The sequence below is a fragment of the Nyctibius grandis genome, chromosome 19 (genome assembly GCF_013368605.1).
Source record: "Nyctibius grandis isolate bNycGra1 chromosome 19, bNycGra1.pri, whole genome shotgun sequence".
NCBI classification, from domain to species: Eukaryota; Metazoa; Chordata; class Aves; order Nyctibiiformes; family Nyctibiidae; genus Nyctibius; species Nyctibius grandis.
Genome location: NC_090676.1, coordinates 7,263,021 through 7,286,839, shown reverse-complemented (window position 1 = coordinate 7,286,839; position 23,819 = coordinate 7,263,021). Strand labels below are relative to the sequence as shown.

The 23,819-nt window shown below is 41.0% G+C and overlaps 1 protein-coding gene across 1 annotated transcript in view; it reads left to right on the top strand.

The window, feature by feature from the left end:
* The window catches only part of TSHZ2 (teashirt zinc finger homeobox 2), a 222,249-nt gene that overhangs the window by 138,187 nt on the left and 60,243 nt on the right, over positions 1 to 23,819 (top strand). The window contains exon 2 of the mRNA XM_068416248.1: positions 282 to 3,360. Coding sequence (XP_068272349.1) covers positions 282 to 3,352 — 3,071 coding nt within the window. The 3' untranslated portion in view covers positions 3,353 to 3,360. The remainder of the gene's footprint in view (positions 1 to 281; positions 3,361 to 23,819) is intronic.

Here is a 23,819-nt window from a genome sequence, read left to right as displayed (position 1 = left end):
CTGTCCAGTTACAGGAAAGTTAGAATTATACTCCCATGACAGGAAAATTATTAACTCAGAATCTCTGGCAGTTATAAAGAATTATGATCATCTGCCAATAAAATGCAGCAACCTTCACAAAAAGAGACATCATTTGGGTTTTTTCACTTCCACAACTAACAGGCAATAAAGTTGTAGATTAAAACAAAGTCCGGTAAAGAAAACACATAGTGAAACTAGAAAGCTCGAACTCTAGTATTCTTCTTTAACAAGTTATTTCATATATTGACATTACATTTCAGGTTATGTCCAAGAGGAAGATTTAAAGGAAGAGGAAGATATAAAGGAGGAGGAAGAAGATGATGATGACAACAACTCAACTGCTCAACTCCAGGGCAGCAATGACACTGGCACGGATGAGGAACACGATGTGGGTCCTGAGCAGAAAGGGAACTTTAGTTACCAGAATTCCCCTGTCAGTCACATATCTAACCAGGATGCAGAAAATGAGTCACTACTAAGTGACGGTAGTGACCATGTGGCAGATATTAAAAGCATTTGCTCTAGAGAGCCACGGGACCCAAAAACCAGCACCCATTCCAAAGCCCAGAATGAAGCACACGATTGCATGGATAAAATGACAGCGGTCTATGCCAACATACTGTCAGACTCTTATTGGACAGGCTTAGGGCTGGGTTTCAAGTTGTCTAACTCTGAAAAGAGGAGTTGTGACAACAGAAATGGAGGGAACAAAGCTGATTTTGATTGGCACCAAGACGCACTGTCAAAAAGCTTACAGCAGAATTTACCTTCCAGACCTGTCTCGAAACCCAACCTGTTCAGCTCGGTCCAACTCTACAGGCAGAGCAGCAAAATGTGTGGAACTGTGTTCACGGGGGCCAGCCGCTTTCGGTGCCGGCAGTGCAGCGCTGCCTATGACACATTGGTAGAACTAACGGTTCATATGAATGAGACAGGTCACTACCAAGATGACAACCATAAAAAGGACAAGCACAGACCTACCAGCTACTCAAAGCCCCGAAAAAGGGCTTTCCAGGACATGGACAAGGAAGATGCACAAAAAGTTCTGAAATGTATGTTCTGTGGTGACTCTTTTGATTCTCTTCAAGATCTGAGTGTTCATATGATAAAAACAAAACATTACCAAAAAGTGCCTTTGAAGGAGCCGGTACCAACCATTTCTTCAAAAATGGTCACTCCAGCAAAGAAACGTGTGTTTGATGTTAACAGACCTTGTTCCCCTGATTCCACGACGGGGTCTTTCTCAGATACTTTTTCTTCTCAGAAGAATGCAAACTTGCAGTTGTCATCTAACAACCGCTATGGCTACCAGAATGGTGCCAGCTATACGTGGCAGTTTGAGGCCTGCAAATCCCAGATTTTGAAGTGTATGGAATGTGGAAGTTCCCATGATACCTTGCAGCAGCTCACGACCCACATGATGGTCACTGGCCATTTCTTGAAAGTGACAAGTTCAGCTTCAAAGAAAGGAAAGCAACTTGTTCTGGATCCTTTAGCTGTGGAAAAAATGCAATCACTGTCTGAAGCACCAGCCAATGACAGCCCAGTTTCAAAATCAACCAGTAAATCATCTGCAGAATGCATAGCTCCCACCTCCGAACTAAAAAAAGAAAGTAAAAAAGATAAAGCTGATGATGCAAACAAAGATGAGAAATCAGTAAAAACTGAAGAGTATGAAGACACTCTTCAGAAACCACTGGATCCCACAATGAAATACCAGTACCTCAGAGAAGAAGATTTAGAAGATGGTTCAAAGGGTGGTGGGGACATTTTAAAGTCCTTGGAGAACACTGTCACAACAGCCATCAATAAAGCTCAAAATGGAGCGCCCAGCTGGAGTGCATATCCAAGCATCCACGCAGCTTATCAGCTCTCAGAAGGAGCTAAACCATCTTTGCCTGTGGGTTCCCAAGTACTGCAAATCAGGCCAACGATCACCAATAAATTGAGGCCGATAGCTCCGAAGTGGAAGGTCATGCCTCTGGTCCCTATCTCAGCAAATGTGGCCCAGTGCACTCAAGTGAAGAAGGAAACTGATGACAAGGAGGAGGTACAAAAGGACTATGCTAAAGAGGGCATCCAGGCTGAGCCTGCCTCAGTCAGCCAGAGTGAGAGAGAACCTCTCCTCAAATCTGAAGCCTCTGTGGAGCCAAAAAAGACAGAACCATGTCCCTTGAAAGAAGAAGACAAAATTAAAGAGGACAGCGGAAAAGAAAAACCAGTCCTCAAGGAACCAACAGCAGCTCCTCTTAGTAATGGTTGTGCTGCTGCCAACCATTCGTCTGAACTGCCTTGTGTCAACCCTCTCAGTGCACTGCAGTCGGTACTGAATAATCACTTGGGCAAAGCCACTGAGCCTTTACGGCCTCAATCCAACTCCAGCCCCAGCTCTAGCACAATTTCTATGTTCCACAAACCTAGTCTAAATATGATGGAGAAGCCAGTTTTATCTCCTGCTTCAACCCCACCAAAGCCTGCAAGTGTATCCAGGCACTATTTGTTTGAAAACAATGATCAGCCTATTGACCTGACCAAATCCAAAGGCAAGAAAGCTGAGTCAGCACAAGCACAATCTTGTACTTCTCCACCTCAAAAACATGCTCTGTCTGACATCGCTGACATGGTCAAAGTTCTTCCCAAAGCTACTACACCAAAACCTGCTGCATCTTCAAGGATCCCATCTATGAAATTGGAAATAGATGTCCGACGCTTTGAGGATGTCTCAACAGAAGTCTCCACTCTGCATAAAAGGAAGGGCAGACAGTCAAACTGGAACCCTCAGCATCTTCTCATTTTGCAAGCTCAGTTTGCTTCCAGCCTCTTCCAGACATCTGAAGGTAAATATTTATTATCAGATCTAGGCCCGCAAGAGCGCATGCAGATTTCAAAATTTACAGGCCTGTCAATGACCACCATCAGCCATTGGTTGGCAAATGTCAAGTATCAACTTAGGAAAACCGGAGGAACAAAGTTTTTGAAAAACATGGACAAAGGACATCCAGTCTTTTATTGCAGCGACTGTGCATCTCAGTTTCGAACCCCATCTACTTATATTAGCCACTTAGAATCTCATCTAGGTTTCCAAATGAAAGACATGAACAGGCTGGCTGTGGAGCAGCAAACCAAGGTAGAGCAAGAAATCTCCAGAGTTTCAGTTCAAAGATCTCCTGAAACAATAGCTGGAGAAGAGGACACAGACTCTAAGTTCAAATGTAAGTTGTGCTGTCGGACATTTGCGAGCAAACATGCAGTAAAACTTCATCTAAGCAAAACACACAGCAAGTCACCAGAACACCATTCACAATTTGTAGCAGAAGTGGATGAAGAATAACTCTTAAGGTATGCATGCTCTATAGTGAGTTTTCATTTCATCGTTTTAAGGAGGCTTTGTAAGACATTCATACTTTCTTAAATGTAGGAAAACAGTATAAAATGCATAATGTACTCCTGCTTCGTTAATCTAATTGCATGTACATACTCATTTTATAATGTTTTCAAGAAGAGAGCTTGGTAAATGCGTAACCATATTGCCCTGTATAGAAAAGTTGCTTCTTATTAATATTTTCAAAATAGCTGTTTTCCCAGTTCTCACTCTCTTTTTTATTTCTAAGAATTAATTGTTTCACATCCTATGCACTTCAGTGTGGAATGCAACAACTAAATTCTGCTCTTTGCAATGAGAAAGGAAAAAGCAGAAAAAATGCACTGGAAACCAAAAGATTATTACCTCTTTCAGTGCTAACATGCCAGTAAATCTCATTTTGATGGGGGAAAAGAAGACAAATCAAATGTTAAATTAGCAAAATATTAATTATGCCATGTTTCTCATACTCTCAAACCCAGCCTCAAGAATCTGCAGATAACTCTGAAAAGTTTATATCTAGAAGTTCGGTTGTTCTTTTGTTGATATTTGGATATTTTCATATTTTACACTTACTTAAACACTTACTATTGTGAGTGGCCTTTTTTGTCGCATCATTGTAACCTGTGTCTCCATCATTCCTTTTTTAATCTTTGAGATGTTTGATTATATTTTGTTTCATGTTTATGGGAGTGCTAGTCAACCCATAAACATCACTTACTTCAGTGCAAGTTTTCGTATAACCTGGGGGTGTTAATGCTTAACTGAGGAAGCAGCTAGATTTTTTACAAGCTTAATATTTCAGAGATGTGTTAGTAGGATACTTCTACGTTAGTGTTGCTTTTTTTTGCTGAAAGATACACCAACCGAAGTAGTGCCACAACCAATGTTTATAACATGTAATGTAATATTCAGATGACACACAATTTTTGCATTTTTAATTTTACTTGATTCACAAACTTGAATATTCTTGATTTAAATAAATATGCAGAACATCAACTAAAAGTCCAAATAGAAGTTTTTTGTTCTAATGAGTTTATTTCCAGGAAGGCTGTATTAGTCTTTCCCAACAATTTCTCCAGCAGACTCGGGCTCTGCTTCTGTTCACAGAATAGTCACATGCAGATTCAGATTTTGTCCAACGTGTTCATTACTTGAATAACATTCGGAAAATGAATTCGTCAGACAGTCAAAATTAAAGATGTGTTGTGAGTTGTCACTTACGCCACCTGCTATTGTGGCTGTTCTCTGGCTAATTGAGGGTGCAAGCTCTTTGAGGATGAATACCCGTTTGTGTGAAGATTTCACATTTGTTTGCTGCAAATATTCATGAATCTTTAAGAAACACTTTCTGTGTACAGAGCCAGCACAAGGACTATGCATCACTTAAGCTCCATTAAAAAGGTTACTTTTGAATAATTTAGACCACTAATCAAAGGGTTACTTTGGGATGGGTAATAGAAGCTATTACTATAGAGTATAATGTCAGTATTCAAGTGCAATAAGATTTAAGTTTTGCATACATCTTGTACGTGCTGTCTGCATTTGACTGAATTTATCCTTTCTGCATATTTTAGCCAGCAAAATTCCATCTAACTCAAAAGGAGTTTGTTTTCTAAATAGGGCTAATACAGTTAAGTTTCTATTTTCACATTTTTAACCCAACATTAGAACTCAAAAAATAAATGTTCCTTGTTTATCTGACCGTTCAAGATCAACATACCTGACAAAATATCAGAAAACTACAAAAGATTGGTTAGGAAAATATACCATACTTTGTTTCCTTCCCCACCAGTTAATGATTATTAAGACTCTGACATTCATAGTTTTCACACAAGAGATATCAGAGCAACCCAATAATTTGGGTACTATCAAACAAAAGCTATCTGCCAAATATATTAATATAACAGTTAGTTTGGCACATTCATGGCTTAATACATGACAAATGTTTCAGATTTGGTCTTAAAGCACCGTGTTATTACTAAGAGGCAAACCAAACACCCACCTTTATAAACATGTTACTATTTCTGAGGATTTGGGGAACAAATACAAAGAAAAAAAATCTAAGGGAAAAAAAAAGTGGTGTCTGCATTGTAATAACCTGCACAGACACATCACGGGTATTATGCAGCTGGTATGTAACTACATAAATAAGGTACTGTCCTTCCTGCCTTTGGATACTGAGAAATTGCTGTCCTTTTAATACTCATCCGTTTCTAATTTATATCAAGATGCAGGTTGTATCTCACCTTTGAAAAAATATATTTAAATTGCGATGACAGAGTGATAGCATTGTTATCTGGAACTATAACTTTAGTTGGTATGCATGATAGCACAAATTGTATGAAATTATGGGGTATTTTGGATAGCATCGTAAAGATTTTATTACAGTTTTGGAGCTATAAGCCTACCGAAGTTTTGACTATGTTAGAAGTGTGGAGGCCAGAGTTTATTCATGTGGTTTCTTCCTGAGATCTGCAAGGAGACTAAATCAAAAAACAGGGATTTTCAGAGTTTACTTATTCTTACCTTGTTATTTTTAAGATTCAGTGTACATTTGAATAACAACATAGAGGAGAGCACAGTATTTAGAAACAAGACATATAAAGCATACTGAGATTCTTAAATGCGCACATGCATTTGTGTTTACTTCTTCTAGGCAATACTGTAGTGAAATAGAAATAAAAATAGAGAAAATATATGGTAATAAATGGAAATGAAACAGTGGAAAGAGTTCTCAAAGTATAGAAATGCATAAAATATTTTCTGTATTTCAATGAAATTTACTATTAAAGGTTATATTTTAAAATTCTAGCTATCATTAAAAATATAAATGAATAATCTGGGTTAGTACTGTAGAAAAATGTGTTATGTGTATGGATTTATTTTTAAGACCTCGGTGAGGCTGTTTATAAGAAATTTGCTATAAATTCTTAAATGTAAAGACACATATATCTGGTTTATATTCATCTTTGGTGTTTTCTTGAATTCTTCTAACTGGTATGGGTTTAGTAATATAATGTAAAATTATGTGTAATATACAACAATCAGACGTCTCTATTCTCTTTCATTTAACCCGCTTCAAATTTGTTTTTATTGCTATTCTTCAAAGAAAACTCATGAACATTAGGGAACATGGCTTTAATTAGAAGTAATTTGTATGTTGACTTATACCTTTGAAGAACATTTGTTCATTTTTTCAACTAAATTAGAATTTTTATGTTGTCCTGAGAAAAAAGACAAGGCAGAATTGTATTTCTCACTTTAAAGTCAGGTGAGATTGGCTATAAACTGGTCAGTTAACCGAGCCTCTCTGTGGTCTTGTCTGCAACTTTTTATAGAAATAAGTCTCTATCGAGTCAAATTTACCAGCTTGATTGGGGATATTTCTTTTTCAAAAGACCCTGATAAGTAAACAAGCAGCTACCTGAGATTAACTAATTTGAAAGTAAGGCTGCTGCAAAACAAAAAAATGAGTCATAATGATAAACAGTTTTTCTCTCTGTTTCCTCCTTTGTCTTTTTTTAACCATCAAGTTTAAAGCTTCTACAGTGCTTTTTTTCTACTTTATAGGAGACAACTGACATTCTGTGGTAAATGGAAGAAAGAGCAGAGCAGAACTGAAAATCCTCTAATGCACTGACACTAACTTGCCCTCTATTGTTGAAAATGAGCAGGCAATCATGATTGTTCATCAAATGGCTCCTAATGCAGTTAAAGCATTCAGCTATAATTTCTCCTTGCATTTATAATTACTGTCATAGACTGCACACCTCAGTGAGCAGATTAAAGCTATAAACTATTTAGCCGTAGCTTTAAGATGAGGAACTTGATTTGTCTGGCAGCAGTTATTTGTTAGAGAGCTTGACACTTCACATAAAAATGACTCAACTTGATGAAGAACAATGCAGTTTAAGCAATGCAGTGATTTTAAATCAGTCATTATACCACGCCCTCTAAGAATTGCAAAGCAATTTGTTAAATGATATATAGGACACGTAGATTACTGTATGTGTTAAGTATACCAAAACAGAGGATTTTTTCCTTCTGTGGATTTTATTTTCTCATCCCTCTGAAACAGTAGGAGCTGCTTTGAACATCATGTTCCACTATTAGCCAATATTGGTGTTACATGGGCAAGGCCAATCACATGAATTAGTGGTCCAAAACTATATTTTAGAGAATTTATCTTGCTCTTCATCTTTCATTTCTTCTTAGCAACAAACATTAAAAACTGAGAGACCCTTTCAGAAGAATCAGACGTGCTGGGACGTAGCTGCCTGCAGTTGTGTCCACCACGATTTTGTAAGCAGAATTTAACAACAAAACTGAGGGTTCTGCTCACCACATCATCAGCCAGGAGAGGGTTCATTGCAATGAAAGCCTTGGTTATTCAGTTCGAATGGGACTTTTCTGACAACATCTTGTTGGAAAATTATGACTTCTCAATGGTAAAAAAAAATCTGTGGGGAAATCCCATTTTAAAATAGACTTTTGTTGAGATAAACTGGGTAAAATTGCTGAGCACCACAAAGGAGAGAAGAGGAGACAGGGGAATAGGAAGAGGAATAGGTTGACCTTTCTGCTGTGCTGGAAGAGAGACACAGAGCACATCCTCAGCAAGGAACTACCTCCAACCCATCACTTCTCCCTCAAAATAGTCGTGTTCTGGTGAAGCCTCAGTTCGCCCAATCCTTTGAAATTTGTCACTGTTTCCCCAAAGTGGTAGATCAGGATTTTTTTCAATTTAGCATTTTTAAATCTTCAAAATTTTCCTGGACAGCATTTTTTCGATCTAGCAATAGTCCTTGTAAAACCAATAGTAGTGTGTTCTTGGCTTCCCTGAGAGCAGGGTCAGGCCAGACAATACATCAGAGTGTGTCAGCACTGATATATCAGTGCAGATTTACTTGCTTTTTATGAATACTACAGGTTGCTGTTAAAATTAAGACTTAACATTGCATTAGCGCATCCAACCCACTAGGTCACCCCATATTGTTTCTAGGCTCTCTATAAGCATACTGTATATGACAATTCCTGTCCCCCAAAAGGCAAGAACTCTTCTGCGCACAAAACACAGCAATTTTTAAGTATTTCAACCAGATTTTAACTGACCTTGAATAGCACCTACCTCCTCAAGCATTCAGAATTCATAAGGGTATCAAAATCTTGCCTTCTCCTTGCTACGTCTGATATTATTAAATGCTACAACCTTCATAATCTATAGCAGAACATTTTTACCCAGTGAGATTACAAAGGAAGGGTATCTGAGTCTTATTTATACATTTTACACCTCAGCAATCAAATCGCAAAGATCAATAACGAAAGGAAAAGACGTGAGCAGTATCCAGCCCTCAAAAGCACCTTTCAATAAAAATAATGTAATTCAGCAGGATGATCACTCAGTGCAAATATGATGGAGCACAGATGGAAAATGAGGAACATTACAGATATGGCTTTATGGGAGGAGGAAAGGAGGAAGAGATTTTTCACTATTTATTGGGATAATGAACAGATAATTCATGATTATTAAGCTGTAGTCTTCAGGCCTCATTCTGCCATCTCTTCCCATCTCCCTGGTTCAGAACTGGGTCTGTTTGTGCATCTAGGAAGGGCCCATTGGCTGGGGAAGGATCAGGCCTTTACACTAGTTTTCACACATCAGTGGAGCCTCACAGGCTTTACACAAGTGCAGCTCCATCTCAGGACCCTGCCTGTGAGAAGAGGAATGAGGTAGAACAAGCAACGCACATCGCAGAGCTTATGTCGTAACTGTGATGATGTTTCTTTTCCAAAAGCATCTCACCTTCAGGAAACGGGCAGCAGATCCTGGGTTTCCAGCCTGTGATAACATTAAGACACTGCACCAAGTAGCAAGATCACAGCCCCTGAGAGTGCCAAAGGGTCTGATACTCATCCTGCCGCCTCCCTGTGTCTGGAGAATCGTGTTTTCCCAAGAGCATGAGTTGGCCAAGCCCTTGAAGGTGCGAGGTGGCAGGAAAGTTTTCCTACACTCAAGCTTGCAGGAGGGATCCTGCTCTGGGGCGCAGCATTGGCTCTGTCGGCTCTCCTCCCCGGCAGATGGACAGACAGGATGGCCGTGGGGCATGGCAGAGGCCGGGCAGCCAGGAGGAGGGCACATCGGGGTCGGAGACAGAAGGAACAGCAGCAGCTTGCTGAAGCGGAGGGAAGGAGGGAGACAGGGGGCCAGGAGGGGACTTGTTCATTGTACTAAATTTGCACAACCCCTTTATTGAAACAAAACAATTCCTCCTCTCCTCCAAAATCCCTCCCTGCCAGCACTCAGCACCAGCTCTTCTGCCGGGGGTCAGCACATGCAGGAGTGGGGGAGGGAAGGATGGGGGAGTGGAGGAGGTTGTCATGTCTAATGAATACGCTGAATGTATCAAGATATATTTTTTTTTTCATTTCAGAAAAGGTTCCATTAAGAGGGAGACAGCCCTAACATGTGCTTTGGCCCCTCATCAGATTTATGAGTATTTGCTCTGCTCTTTAATAGGAAACTCTGCAGCAACTGCCACCTTGCCTGCTCTCCCTGAGATACACAGTGGCTTCTCGGGGAAATGCACTTCATTATTAATGTGAATTTGTACGTTTTTATGACACTGCTTGGGGGAAGGGGCAGGCAGAGATTTCCTGGTGATATATGCTCATTTCTAACCATTTATTGTCCCAGACAATCGAAGAACAATGATAAACATTGTTATAGAAAGTGGAGGGTGCTGCAGTGACATTTTTGAAGGGAAAGGAGAGGTGGCTGGAGTAGCTTTGATGCGGTTGTTTCCCTCCACTCCACCTCCTACAGCAGCTGCGTCAAATCAAGCGACAGAGTGGTCTGTGCGGTGGCAGTCGCTGCCTCCCCTCGCCTGCCTTTTCTCAGGCCAGCCAACACCATTTGCTTGGTGCTTTGCTACAGCAGAGGGGTTACAGATGAAGGAGAAGGAATTCATCCTTTGGGAAGCCTGTACGGCAGAGGATCGCAGGCCTCAGAGTGAACGGATGCTCAGAGTCCCCATGCCCCTGTACTCCAGCAGTCTTTTCTCTATTTATTATCAAGTGACCAGCATGGAAATTCTGTGCACACAGCAGCAGCTGTGAGGCAAAGCAGTCCAGGAAGAGAAAGATGAGGGTATGGGGACATGGTTTACCAGGGTGTTCTCACCATCCTCCAGTTTCCCTTTGTACTACCATGCTCATCCATGATTTATACAACCACAAGACCTCCAGAAGGTGATGAAAAAAATGGGTTAAGGCTACATTGGAGAATCAAAAAGGTTCAGCCTTCAAGCTCACCCAAAATAGAGAGATTGGGAAGGCCATGACCTCCACATGCTCTTTTGTTCCCCTCTTCTGCCTTTCCTACTAGTGCTCTGCACTGTATAGTGAAGGTCAAGGTCACATTACACTGTGCCACACAGTCCATTGAGCTCCAAAAGCTGAGGTGCTTGAGGGAGCTTCCCTGGTCCCCGTTGGGATATTCACTGTCTGCATCACTGCCAGGCTGAGCTTCCTCTGTGCTGTGGAGCCTGTAGCCTCCAGCTATAGGTGAACGATTGCCATGTTTTGTGTTCATATTCTGTTCCCTCACCCTGAGTATGTACAATCCTTTGTAACAGGAGATGTGCCCAACAGCTGAACACTGCTCAGACTTTCTTTATGGCATTTTTCTGCTCTTCTTGTAAAGCTGAATAGTAGTGAAGTAAGAACATCAGATTAGCCATACAGGGTTAGGTCAAAAGTCTGTTGTGTCCATCCTATCTCTGACCGTGACCAGTATAAGAGTGTGAGAACTGGTCAGACATGTGGTACCATTCCAGAGCGCTCTCCCAGCCTCCAGATTTACAGTTCAGGGACTTCTTCAGCTGGAGGAGGGTATCTTCCCCTGCTCCCAGAAGTGCAGGGAACCTGCAAGATGCCTTCGTGATAGCTGCAGAAACTTGGGCACAACTGTGAGGCCTCATGGGGTGAGCTCTGGAGGTGCCCCATCCCAAGGCAGGGAGCAGGGGATATGCAAACCAGCCCATGGCGGTAAGAATGGTGCTGAGCCTCCACGCTTGCTCTTTGCACATGGCTAAGGAAGGAGTCACAGAGTGCAGAAGTGATATCAAGCCCCCTGACCTAAGGGCATCACACTTTATTCCATTCTGTTTTACTTTCCCTGGGAGTTTCCTGTGATGCAATAAAAACGCCACCCTCAAAAGATTTCTCTCTCAACTGTATGCAGAGCAGGACCTGCAGTCTTACTGCAGAGCTTATACCAGCATGGACCAATAATTCAGAGGAGACAAAACTGCTTGTTCTGTTGCACATGGATAATACTAGTTTGATCCCTTCTGGGTTTGCTTTCAGCTTTTCTAAACCCCCGAAGCACTCTGTGTGCAGACAAAAGTGTTTTTCCCCTCTGCTGTTGGAGAACTGTTGAAATCTCAAATGTGAAGCTGCTGTTTTCATAGTCATTTAATGAAAACTCACAAGCTCTCCCTATTTCTGAAAAACCCCCAAGTTTATACCATGAGCCACACAGATTACCTGAAATTATCTGTCTCAATATATGTAACCGATCACCTGGTGTAGTGCACAGCTGCCGTTAGATATGTCCATCACACGGCTCCACCTCTCCACTTCTCTCTTTTTTCAAGCCAAGATTTAGAAGAACTTTTCTGTCCGGTTCTCTGTCTCTGCCCTCTGCCTCTCTTCATGCAATCTCTGTACAGTCTCCCTGTAGCCACATCGGTGCTCCAAGCACAACAGTGGCTACACAACACGGACTATATTTCTGGGGGCAAGGCAAACTACTGGCACTGATCGCAGTTGGGACTGTGTCCTCATGGCTACCAACTTTCTTTACAGGGTGAAAGACTGACATTATCTTTTACCCGCCTATTGATCTGCATCCCAAGACACATCACAGAAGAAGAGTCCCTCTGAGATATAACAATACTGTGGCCTGTTTCTGCCTTTGTTCATGTGAAGTGAACATGCTGCACTTCCACTGGAGAAGGGCAAACCTAATACTTCTTTCATGCTCGCTCAGCTCAGGGGCAAACAGCTGCGTGTGGATCAGTCTTCAGTGAAGCTCACCCTACGCTAGACATGCACAGATAGATAGGCTGTGGGTGGGCTCCCAATTCAGTAATTCACTTCCCTCCATAATCCTATGGAGCTCTAATCTGTTGGCCTTGTTTTTTTACAGTGCAAGACCCAGGTTTGTCATCCAGGGAAAAGACGATGGGGGAGGTAATTCTGTTTATTTGATCAGTGGTTTTTTTTAAACATAGTCTGTGCTCCTAGGAATTATGTGGTGGCCTTCTTCTATAAATCACAAATGTACAAAAAAAAAATAACTCTCAGTACTTTTCCAAAGAGATTAGGGTGAAAGTTCCTACGCTCATATTTCATGTCTGGAAAAGAATATCAACAAGAGTGATAAGTATAGCCAAAATGAGTGTAAAAGCACACCCTGTCATTTGTTTTCCATGTGCCATATGTTTTCTGAATCCTGCACCTCCCACATACAAATTGCATGCAATAATGTGGGGTGCACACATTACTCAGGATTATTTAGTTAAGCCCTGCTAATATAGAGGGAATTAACTTAGATAAAGTCAAGCCACTGTGCTTTGTTTTGTTTTTTTGCTTATTCTGAATTCATAGAGTAGAAAATTAAAGATCCCACTGTGCCAGGCTTCACGTCATTTGGTTTTAATTTAATTCATCTCTTCGATTCTCCCTGTTTTTCCTTCTCTTTGAGTATCATCGGTAGGTGGTCCAAGCATCAACCGGAAGATTTACTGGCAAGACTAAATGTATGAACACTATGAACACACTGTTTTTCCGATATGATTTAATGACCTTTTTGGCATTCCCATGGCTGTTGAAATCTTCCATAATAATTCCCTTTGGCAGCCAAAGCTCCTGTTGATCAGGTGAAAGCTGATGCAAATGTCAAATGTCAATAAATTTGTAATCCATAAATGTAACTCTTGGTGCTGAAGTGTCTGAAGTGAGACAGGGTTAACCAGAGTGCAGCAGGAGACACCTAGGGTATGATCTGCATCTTCTTATTGTGAACAGAAAACAAACAGAAAAGGAATGACACCTCCGAAACCTCTCCATAACCAAGCTCTTCTCCTTCTCCATACTCCCTACTCTCCCTGCATGTTTTCTGAACTGCTGAGCTTTGACACAAGAGGGGTTTATGGCTTGCATTTGGCAGAGCGAGCCTTGTGATGCAGGTGCTGTCCCTTGTTCTGCTTTTGACTCATCGTGTGAGGTTGGATTTTAACTTTTCTGTTTCTAAAGGAGCTCTTCACAGTTCAGAGGTTTCAGAGGCTGCAGAGTTTGATCCTGGAAATGATTAGTTATGCAAGGTATTCCAGTAATTAACAAGACCACTTACATAACTTAGGTGCTGCAGGAATGAGTGATGACTCATTTACAGTTTTAAGATGCTTGGAAAGGGTGAGCCATGTATGAAGCCTGATTTTATATACAATAAAGACATAAGAACAATCACATAATTTCCCAAGAGATTTTCTTAAGCGCCCTCCACTTTGACCTTTGACTCTGAAAACCTCCAGTTTATTTGACATTGGAAAAAAGCAAATGTGTGAATACAGTGCCATGAGCATTTGCACTTTGAACATGCTGGGGCTGAACACAGCTGAACTGGAAAAGACTGCAACAGCTAATGTACTGGGAAAATATAACAGAGGCATTTACTTAATAACTCAACTAATTCCTTTAGCTCACCTTGTAGAGATTTAACCTTTGAATGAGAGAGTCCCTAGTTCAAAATCCCACGTCTCCTCTGTCCTTATGTTAATTTTTAAATTATATATCATTGTTGAGAGGCCCTTGTGTTGAGCATTACAGGCTATTTTTCATGTCTAAAATGGGGAATTTTAACTGAACATTAGCTACTGGCTATAAATCACACGGAACAAAGTGGCATCTGCATCTACTCAGTAACAAGAGTGGGAGAATTGTAACTTACTTAAAATGGGATGGGAAAGAGGACACAAATGCAGCAGCAGAGATAATTGTGACTTGAGAAAACTAATGGTCCTTCCAACTGGGTGGTGCTCTGGGGTCCCATTCTCTGGAGCTCTCCACAACCAGCGTTATAAGTGCACGATCACAGTGGGAGCTCAGACAAACTGGAGGGCAAACGCGGAGCTGGAAGCTATTTCCCTGCCCCCTGCAATGTCGCCTGGCGTGCTGCGGTCCTGCCGGGCTGGGCTTGGGGTAGGGGAGAGCCTTTTCACAGCTGCAAATAGCACTTGTCTCCTGCTCTCCCCATCTCCACCCTCCAACAGCAGGCATGAGTGAGCAGTGATGACAATTCCCTCTCCCTGGGATATGTTTTTACTTCTAATTGTAGGTAAAGCCCAGGTAAGGAGGAGGCAGCACAAGGCTGTTAACAGAGCAATTATCAAGGCTGCTGGGCAGAGGCTGCCCAGCTCCTTCTCTGCTGCCCAGCTCCCCGGGCAGGGAATGCCGCTGCTCCTGTGCCTTTCTGAACTGCCCACTGATGACACAGTGTTATCGTAAAAGACAACAGAACAAGCCTGGCCTGCTTCTTGCATTTGTCTCTGCTGGCCTTTCTTCTCCCCCCCCTTTTTTTTTTTTTTTTAGTTCCCTCACTTTTGAGAAACCTTCTAAGATCTCTTGTGTTCTCCTTGGGGCAAGCGAGATCTACCTGTTGCCCAGTGTCACTGCAAATTTTTTGGTCTCTTTCTAAGAGAGAGAGAGATCATCTTGAACTCTGTACGGCACTTTACCTAGTGCAGTCTTGTGTCTGCTATTGGGTTTGGACCATAATGCATCAATAGCTTAAATTTAAAAAAAGTTAACTACGCACATTTCAGCCTAAGGTGCTGGGGGTCTCCCAGGATGTTTGTTGCTGCCTCTCTGTTCAGGTATTCCTCATTTTGGGGGTCATCACATTCACCTGTACAGCACCAGCCACTTGAGCTGCTTAACAAACTACCTGAACCAAATGTAGCCAGGGATTTAGGATTAGTTCTCCATATAATGCCGATCTCTTCTTAAAAAGAGCACAGACCTCCACAAAGAGGTTTTACTGAAATTAAAGCCTTAGATTTCTTCCATAACAGACAATAAAGAAAGCAGTTTTTACAGCTGTGCCAGGTCAGCATCCTGGCAGGAGGCATTTGCTCAGGAGCTGCCACCAGGACAGGGGTGCCAGGAATCCTCCTGCTGCTGTCCAGTGAAGGGGACCTGCTGATTGGTGCAAGGTCCCTCTCTGCTCCCTTACTCAGTGTCCCAATCTGTCAAGTGGGTGCAGTGTTTCCAGGATTAAATTCAATAATCGATACTTTATGTCCCTCACAGCTTCCCAACAAACCCTGGCCTCGCTCCACCCCTGCGCAGCGGGCTCAGAAGCAGTAGGGTTTGTTCTGTTTGTGCAGTGCCAAGCACAACGAGTTTCTGGTCCAGGACTAGTCTCCGAGTAACAGTAATTGTAATAGGTGCTTTGTTGATTAGAGGCAAACTTAAGGACATTCTTAAAAGCTTTGCAGAACAGAGGCCTATGTGCTATGTATTTATTAGGCTGTTCAGCAGTAATTCAGACAGCTGAGAATTGTTGAGGACCTGGTCTATCTAATTGTGTGTCTAAATCATAGTTTCACTGTGATTCAGAGGAACTAACATTATAGTCTACACAGAATGGCTTAGGTTATATGGTCAGATTCCTGAAGATGGTCAGTTTGTATCATAAAATTTAAAATTACAACTTGCACCATAAAGCTACTGCCTCAAATTTATTATATATTGCAGCACAACAAGCAAATTAATACTAGATGCAGTATATGCCCAGACATTAATGTGAGCAGAGGATGAAATATTCTCCTCCCAGCTCATTGGTACATGTTCCTTTCAGAGCAGAACTGAATTGCCCAGAATCACCAGAGAAGAGGAAGTCACCGGGAGCGCAGTCCTGCGCGGTGCTGGGCTCCTGGCTCTGGGGACACGGGAGGGACATCCCACACCTTGCGGCATGAGGCCCCAGGGCTTCTGAGCTTGCCGTTCTGCTCTGTGCATCACGCGTGCAAGAGCTGAGCTCTCAGCAAAATCTTTTTATTATTCGTCATAAAGAATCACAGCTGTGAAAAGCAAACTAGGGAAGGAGAGTGGGAACAGGCAGGCACTCTCCCTTGGACCGGTGTAAATCAGGAGTAACTCCACTGCAAGTCCGCTGAATTATGTTGCTGTCACTCAGACATCAGACCAGAATCAACCTCTTTACCTGCAACAGATGAGTGAAATATCTTACAACTGTGTGTCCAGGAGCCTGCTAAGCTTCTTGCAGAGCTGCTGTCAGTATGCCCAGGGCAGAAGCATATTTTTTTTCTTCCTGTTGTACATAAGGGCTCTGCTGCAGCCGACAACATGAAATGTGTTAGTTCAGTTTGTTCAAAATGGAGTGTGTTTGTTAAGTGTTGCCTCTTTGATGTTGCGCTGCCATCTCCATCTTTGTCATCATTGCCCATCTTTTTCAATCTAATGAACTCAAACCATCAGTGCAACTTAAGTTCGGCTGTCTGTTCTTGCATAGTTAATATTAAAAATGTACTAACAGTGTGGCTGCGAAATCAAATTATGCACATAAATATGCTGGCATAGCAGAGGAGGCGGCAGAAGCTGAAGTTAGCAACATTGATGCCAGTTCACATTTGCAAATCAACCGTCAATCTGTCATTAAACATGTTATCAAATGATGATAAGTGTATGCTTCTTGCTTGCATTGGCGCGCTTATTCCCGATGTTGATGTGCATTAATGGGATAATGTGCATTAACATAGTCTTGCTTGGATGAACACAAAACATTTTTTATCCGTCTCAGTTTGTTTCCCCCTGTGGCCCCCAAGTAAGTGTTTTGTGTTATCAAATTGCCAAAAAATGGGAAAACACATTATTTTTAATTAGCAAAATTTTTGAGTCATTATTTTTAAAAATTTTTATCCAGACTATCTCCTGTGTGTTGTCAGTCGAGGTGGGGAGGGGACACAAAAAACATTCCACTGCCTTCTTTAAGTAAAACGATTAATGTCAGAAACTCAGAGACTGACAATTACGTGCTGTCTTAATGCACTGGCCTTTCATCTGCAGTCCTTGCTTTTGACACGAGTGATGGTTTCAGTTCAGCGATATGAAAGGCAGGAAAGGAAACGATCTCAGGCATCCCCAACCCGTTGTGTGGTGCCGCACTCAGACATGGCAAGCAGTCCTTGAGCTGGCTTCATTTAACAGTTCTGCATACGAGCCAGCAACGGCTGCACCTAGAGATTAAACAAAAAGCTGAAGAAGAGTGCGGCTGCTCTAGGAGGGAACTGAGTTTCTGAAGGAACTTACCACGTTTGCCCGACTCTGTTATCCCCTCCCACGGGACGCTGCGTAGTCAGGGCTCCACTCACAGCACACGCTCTCGGTAAACTTCCAGGGAAATAAAAAAAATCCTCATTGGAAAGAACAAAAAGTGACTGAAGGCATTGCCCTAGGAATGATTTGAACAGAAATAAATAACAGTATTTTTGTTTATTGCTTCTATTTAGAATTGAGTTTTTTACCCAGGCTTTTGGAAAAAGTTGAGGTGGAACTCCACCGGAGCAGGAAAAGTATCTTTCACACTTACGGGACTTTAAGGTTTTCAAACTCTATAAAAAATAAATGAACACCCTTGGAGAACAGCCATTCTTTTAAACCCTTTCATATTTATGCAACAGGGGCACAACTGTAATGATCTACTCAGGTTTTTACAGTAAAACAGTAATAGTAATGAAAAGCAATATGAATACTGTCTGGTCCTGTTCAAAACACCGTGATTTCTTCCAGGAGTTTTACTAGGACTTTACCAGTAGTGTTATCAAATCAGGCTCAAGAGTTGCCTTAAAGGACAGTCAATCACTTAAAGTGTTTTATTTTGAGTTTATGAGCTGGAAAATAAAACTTCTTCTAAAACTTTTATGAAAGACATAATAGTATTTATGTGCTTCTAAAATCGCAACTTTTTCTCATATAATAGAAATGTTTATATACTCTTAGTCTCTGCTAATGACATCTAACCTCCAAACATGGTTTGGGATTTATCTTGACTTTAAAAAAATTATAACTGGTAGAACAGTGAGTTTCTACAAACTATGAATTTTTTGGTAAATGGGTCAAACTTTCTTTTTTCTCAATCTAATAATGCCATTAACTTTAGGCATCCTATTCAGGTCTCTGATTTCTGTTATCTGGATGATTTAAAGGAAAAATTAAAGGGAATAATTATTGATTTTTTTTTTAATTGTCTTGATTTTTTAAAAAGTCATCCATTGCATTTCCTATTATTTCTAAATTGTGGATACATCAGCACAAGTTTCATAATCATAAAACTCTAATAGCAGTAATTGTATTCCTCTTAACCCTAGCTTCAGCAAGTCCTCATGTTTTCTACTTCTAAACCAAAGAGCTTGTCTTCTAATACAAAGAGCTTGAATTTTAAGTATCTTTTCTGTTACACATCCATTACTGGCAGAATTTATCCAGTAACATTTTTTTTTGCAGTTGTGTAGCTTTACGTTGCTTCTACTCCCTGAGCTACCTTGAAATTAACTTGTCAAATGTTAACCCCACTACTTAGGGAAGATTCCTAATCAGATGAGTGGACCAATTTGTCATGACTTGGAGGAGAGGTGTTGGAAATCAGATGACATTGAAAAGGCTCGCTGTGAAGGCTGTGTACGAGGAGCTCCTGTATGGCAGCTCAGGATAGGCTCCTGTAAGGGGCTATTTGTATCAGGGGTGGCATTTGGAAAACTAGAGCAAGAAGCGTGTTCCAGTGTCTCACTTTCCACATTAACTTTGACCCCTTTAATAGATCTCCCTCAAAGTGCTTCATGACCAGGGCCCAGCTCTCTTTCTTTTGGGGCACTTGGCAAACACCAGAACAAGGTGCAAAGCTGTAGGAATCTGAGCATCGCAAAACTGAGCCTGGACCCAAATTATTGCCCATATTATGCTACTGTCTGGGAGAAGTCTGGATCTGGATTTTATCTTTGCTACTTCAGCCAGTCTCTACTTTGAACAGATGTATTAATCAAGTGTGTTAATTTACCAATTTTCATTAAGCATTTTGAAACAGTGAGATGCTGTGTTATTCCTCGATACTCATATATCAAAGCAAATGTTGAATGAGGGATTAACAGTAAAAGAGTTACGCTATTCTTCCTGTCTGTTCTCCCAGTCTTTATTCTTCATGCTGTATCTTGTTCTATTATCTTAGGCCTGACTTTGGAGTGTTTTCAGTTTTTGAAAATGGCAAGTAATTAGTCAATATGTTTTCACCATATGTATCAAGCTCAGTAAAGAGGCAACCATTGGCCTTTGTCATGGCACAGTAAGTGTTCGTTTTCTCAGCACTTCAAGTTATGCTGAGCGTGTGGTGAACGCCAAAGAATTTAATGAGGAATTTTACAATGAAACATTTGACATAATAATTCACAGTTCAGCGTAGTTCACAAATTTGGGGTGAGCCCCCTTTTAAGATTGTCTCTGTTTGTGCTGTTCACACTAGAGATCTTGCACGAGCTGCTTCTCCTCTGCCTGGTGCCCTGTGTGAGCAAAGAGGCTGTGCAAAGGGTGGAGAAATTGTTATGACTCAAAATGGTCCTGTTTTACACCTTCTTGGCACAGATGCCACGTACAACAAGGGAGAATTCTTGAAACCCTTTTTCCCTTCCAGACTGGCTTTTTACTTACCCAAGCTAGTTACTGCACACTTTCCAGATAGAATTTTTTGTTTTAAGGCTTCCACTGTTGCAGACTGTTAACGATCTTAAAAAAAGGTCAGAATCTGATCATAACACTGCTGATATGAAGTGTCCTTCGCCCAAATTTTGCCATCAACTGAGCAAAAATATGTCCAGTGTTTTCCACAGAGAGATGGGATAAACAGCAGCCTTGCCTGGGCTATTTTCCCCTCTTGGGAATATTGTATTCCAGTTATCTGTGGAACAGGTTTCTGCATTCCCAGCTGGTTTTCTTTAGATTTACAGAAAAAACATTTGAGCTCAGTCAGACTCAGTTCAGCAAATTACAGGTATTTTGTTTAACATTTTGGGGTATGTACAACAGATAATGATGAACAAGAATGATAACATATTGTTTTACTGCAGCCATGATTTAAATTTATGTGGCATTGCTATTGAAGTCAATAGGACTTTTCCCTGACTATGTTTTGCAGGGTACAGTATCATTAAAATATGACAGTTAATAGTCTTGTTTATGTTATTATATTTAATGAATAAATATATCAGTCTGTACATCAAACTCAGTTTTGCTTATACTCTTTAATTGTAGTCTTATCTCCCCTAGAAGCATGTTATATCTTTTAATTTTATAATTATCCTCTTTATTCATGTGTGACACTACAGAACTGCTGCTTATATCCTATGAGACATACAAATACAAACAGATGGAAGAGAGGCAACCACCAGGAAATTCAGATCTAGATCTGAATCCAGCTCCATATTTTCAAGACACTCCACAATTTCAGATCCAAGGTCTTGGCCTGGGCTGTTGTATAAAGGAGCAAGAGTTGCAGAATGTGAGTCTAATTTATATAACATCTCTGAACATGAACCGTCAATAGGGATTTTACATGATCTTTCAACACCTAGATGTTGTTCTCTGTCTTGTGAAAGAGACCTGAGCTTTAAAGGCAAGGAGGGAGCACTTCTCACATTGCCCTTTCTGAAGTTTTTCAAAAAAGGAATTGAAGATTTATTGGGCTGGGGAGAGGGAACAGAAATATAAACATAACTTTTTAGCCTAGTGGTTACAACACTTGGCTGGAAAGGGTAAATGCCAGTCGTGCTCCCAGAGCTTTTCTGTTTGAACTAAAGCCACGAGGCAAAATGCATTCAGAGTCCTTGTGAGTAAAACCTCAAGGTGTACCTCCCCCAGGTAAGCAACCCTCACTAGACAGCAGAATTGTGCCCATGCCCATTTCTTCTCTCTCACTTTTGAGATTCACTTTTGTGAAGCTTCCAAAGACCAAATAGGGTAGGAAAAATGTAGGTTTCAGTCCCCTACACCCTGGCTGAGTTCTCTAAGCCCAATGAAATCCAAAAGGCAAAACAAAAGAGTTTTAGAAGAGCAAATTCTGATTGATAGGATTTTGTAAGAAAGTCTACAGATCCACCTTCTTAGAAATCTTCTAGACTATGAACCCTGAAAGGAATATCTGTTTTAATGGAGCAGGAATAACAAAGTAGCTATATTTCAGCTATAACTGAGTAGATTCCCAAAGCCCCAGAGAGATATACCCTACAATAAGGGATCAGCCTCCTCTCAGCATCTATTTTCCAGGTCTGGCCATAAGCAAACCCCCTCAGAACTTGCTGAATTTTACAGGTTCCCTTCTGAGGCATTCAACTTCTCCTAAGCCTGAAAGTTAACTCTCTGCTCAAAACATGCAGTTTCCCAAAACTTAGTTATCCAGCCCCCATGTCCTTCTTTACAAGTGAGTGAGGGCGATTCTGTGCTAATCATCAGCACAAATTCCCTGGGGTGGCACTAATTACAAATCCACGAATGGTTTGGCAGATGGGTCTCCTCTAGACTTAAGTTAGATGAGTAAATCCATCAGCTGGGGGACAGTCAGCAAACTCTCATAGCTTGCCAAGGAGCAAGGCTGTTAGAGGAGAAGAGCATCTCTTCACTCATAGATTGTGTCCAATGCCAAGATTTCTTGTTTGAGATCTTTTGCCAAAACAGAATTACAAGAAGTAAAGCCAGAATGAGAAGTCTAAATGTATGATACTTATACTGTAAAAGTTATGTTATCTAATTACTCGTATTATAGATATGAAAAGTTTAGTAAAACATCCTAGGTGTTATATGTGCGCATAGGATGGCAGCTTTCACATGATTCTGCATGTTCTCCTTTAAAATTTTTCTTTTTGCCTGTTGATGCAACACAACAAATATTTACTGCATGATGCTCTTTCCGAAGGTGGTACCTTCTTTTGGATCCAGTAGCCAAAGCATGTGCAAGAGCAGACTGGGAAAGGGGAACACCCAGGTATAAAACCATAGCCCAGAACAAGTTGCTGAGATTACAAGAGAGCCGCTGTCAAGAAGAGACATGTGCAGACATGTAATAACAATAAAAAATAAAAAAAAGGGTTACGTTTCCCCAAGTACATAAGTAGTTTCTGAAAGCAACATCTTTTTACTTACTATTTTTTTTCCTTCTTCTTAATTGGTTTATCTAGTTGCTGGGCAATATTTTAACCTCTTCGATTTTGAAAACCTCCCTCACCTATTCTGTGTTTGAACAGAACTGCTAGTAAGTGCCCTCACAAAAGTCACCTCTAAGGCAGTCAGTCATCTAAGGAAGGGAAAATCTGCTTAAGAGACTGACACAGCCAAAGTGAATACTTTTCCCAGTTAGCACTTGAAGAAGAAAATATCATAATATTTAAACCAGTTTTGAAAACTTTCCATGAAAATAGGGGAAGGGGAAAAAAACCCATAAAACACTAGTTGAATACAGAGAGAGGCCAAAGAGAGTTCAGTTACCATAGAGATTATTACTGGCAATTGGTACTCAACAGCAGATTGGGATCTGTTACAATATTTTTATTAATCTTTTATCTTAATTGGTTATTTATGTACTTTGGATCCATCTCTGTGCTGGGTCCAGATTTTACTCTTTACCTGTCACTCTTTTTGACATGAAGCAGTAATGACTGTGCCAGATATCAGGCATTTCCTCGATTTTGTAAACATTAGCAGGGGTCACGAGTACATAAAATACCACGTGGACAAGTCGCTGTGCTTGGCTGTGGCTGGCAGAGGAGGTGGGAGCAGCATCCCAAACTCAGTCTCTGCGAGGCTTCATCACAAGCACTCTTCTGTGCAAACCCTTATTGCCGTTATAACTGTGATGATTTTTTGTAGGTACAGCAGAGAGGATGCAGAACGCCTCTTCCCCTTTCAATTTTCCCTCATGTGTGTGCAAACCCAGTCATTTAACACATGCACGTTCCAGGACATAAACTGGTAATTTAGGAAATATCCTATTGTAAAGCCTTTCCCTCTCCTCCCTGTCTTCCCTTCCTAAAGATTCATCCTGTTGCCTGTGTGTGTTGCAGCAACTGAAAACACCCAGCCTTTTTATAGCCATTTCAGTGGCAGTACGCTTAAGGGCCAACGTTAAGTTAAGGGACTTTTGTAATCAATCAGCTTCTAAAAATTCAAGTCTTAATTTTTTTAAGAGTGCCCAGTCCTGCACATACATTTTAAACACATTTTAAAATGCTGCCAGCTTATTTTTTTTTCTGCCACACCATTTGCCTTTAGAGAGACATTTTTTCAGGATGCCTGAGATCAGCCAGAGCCA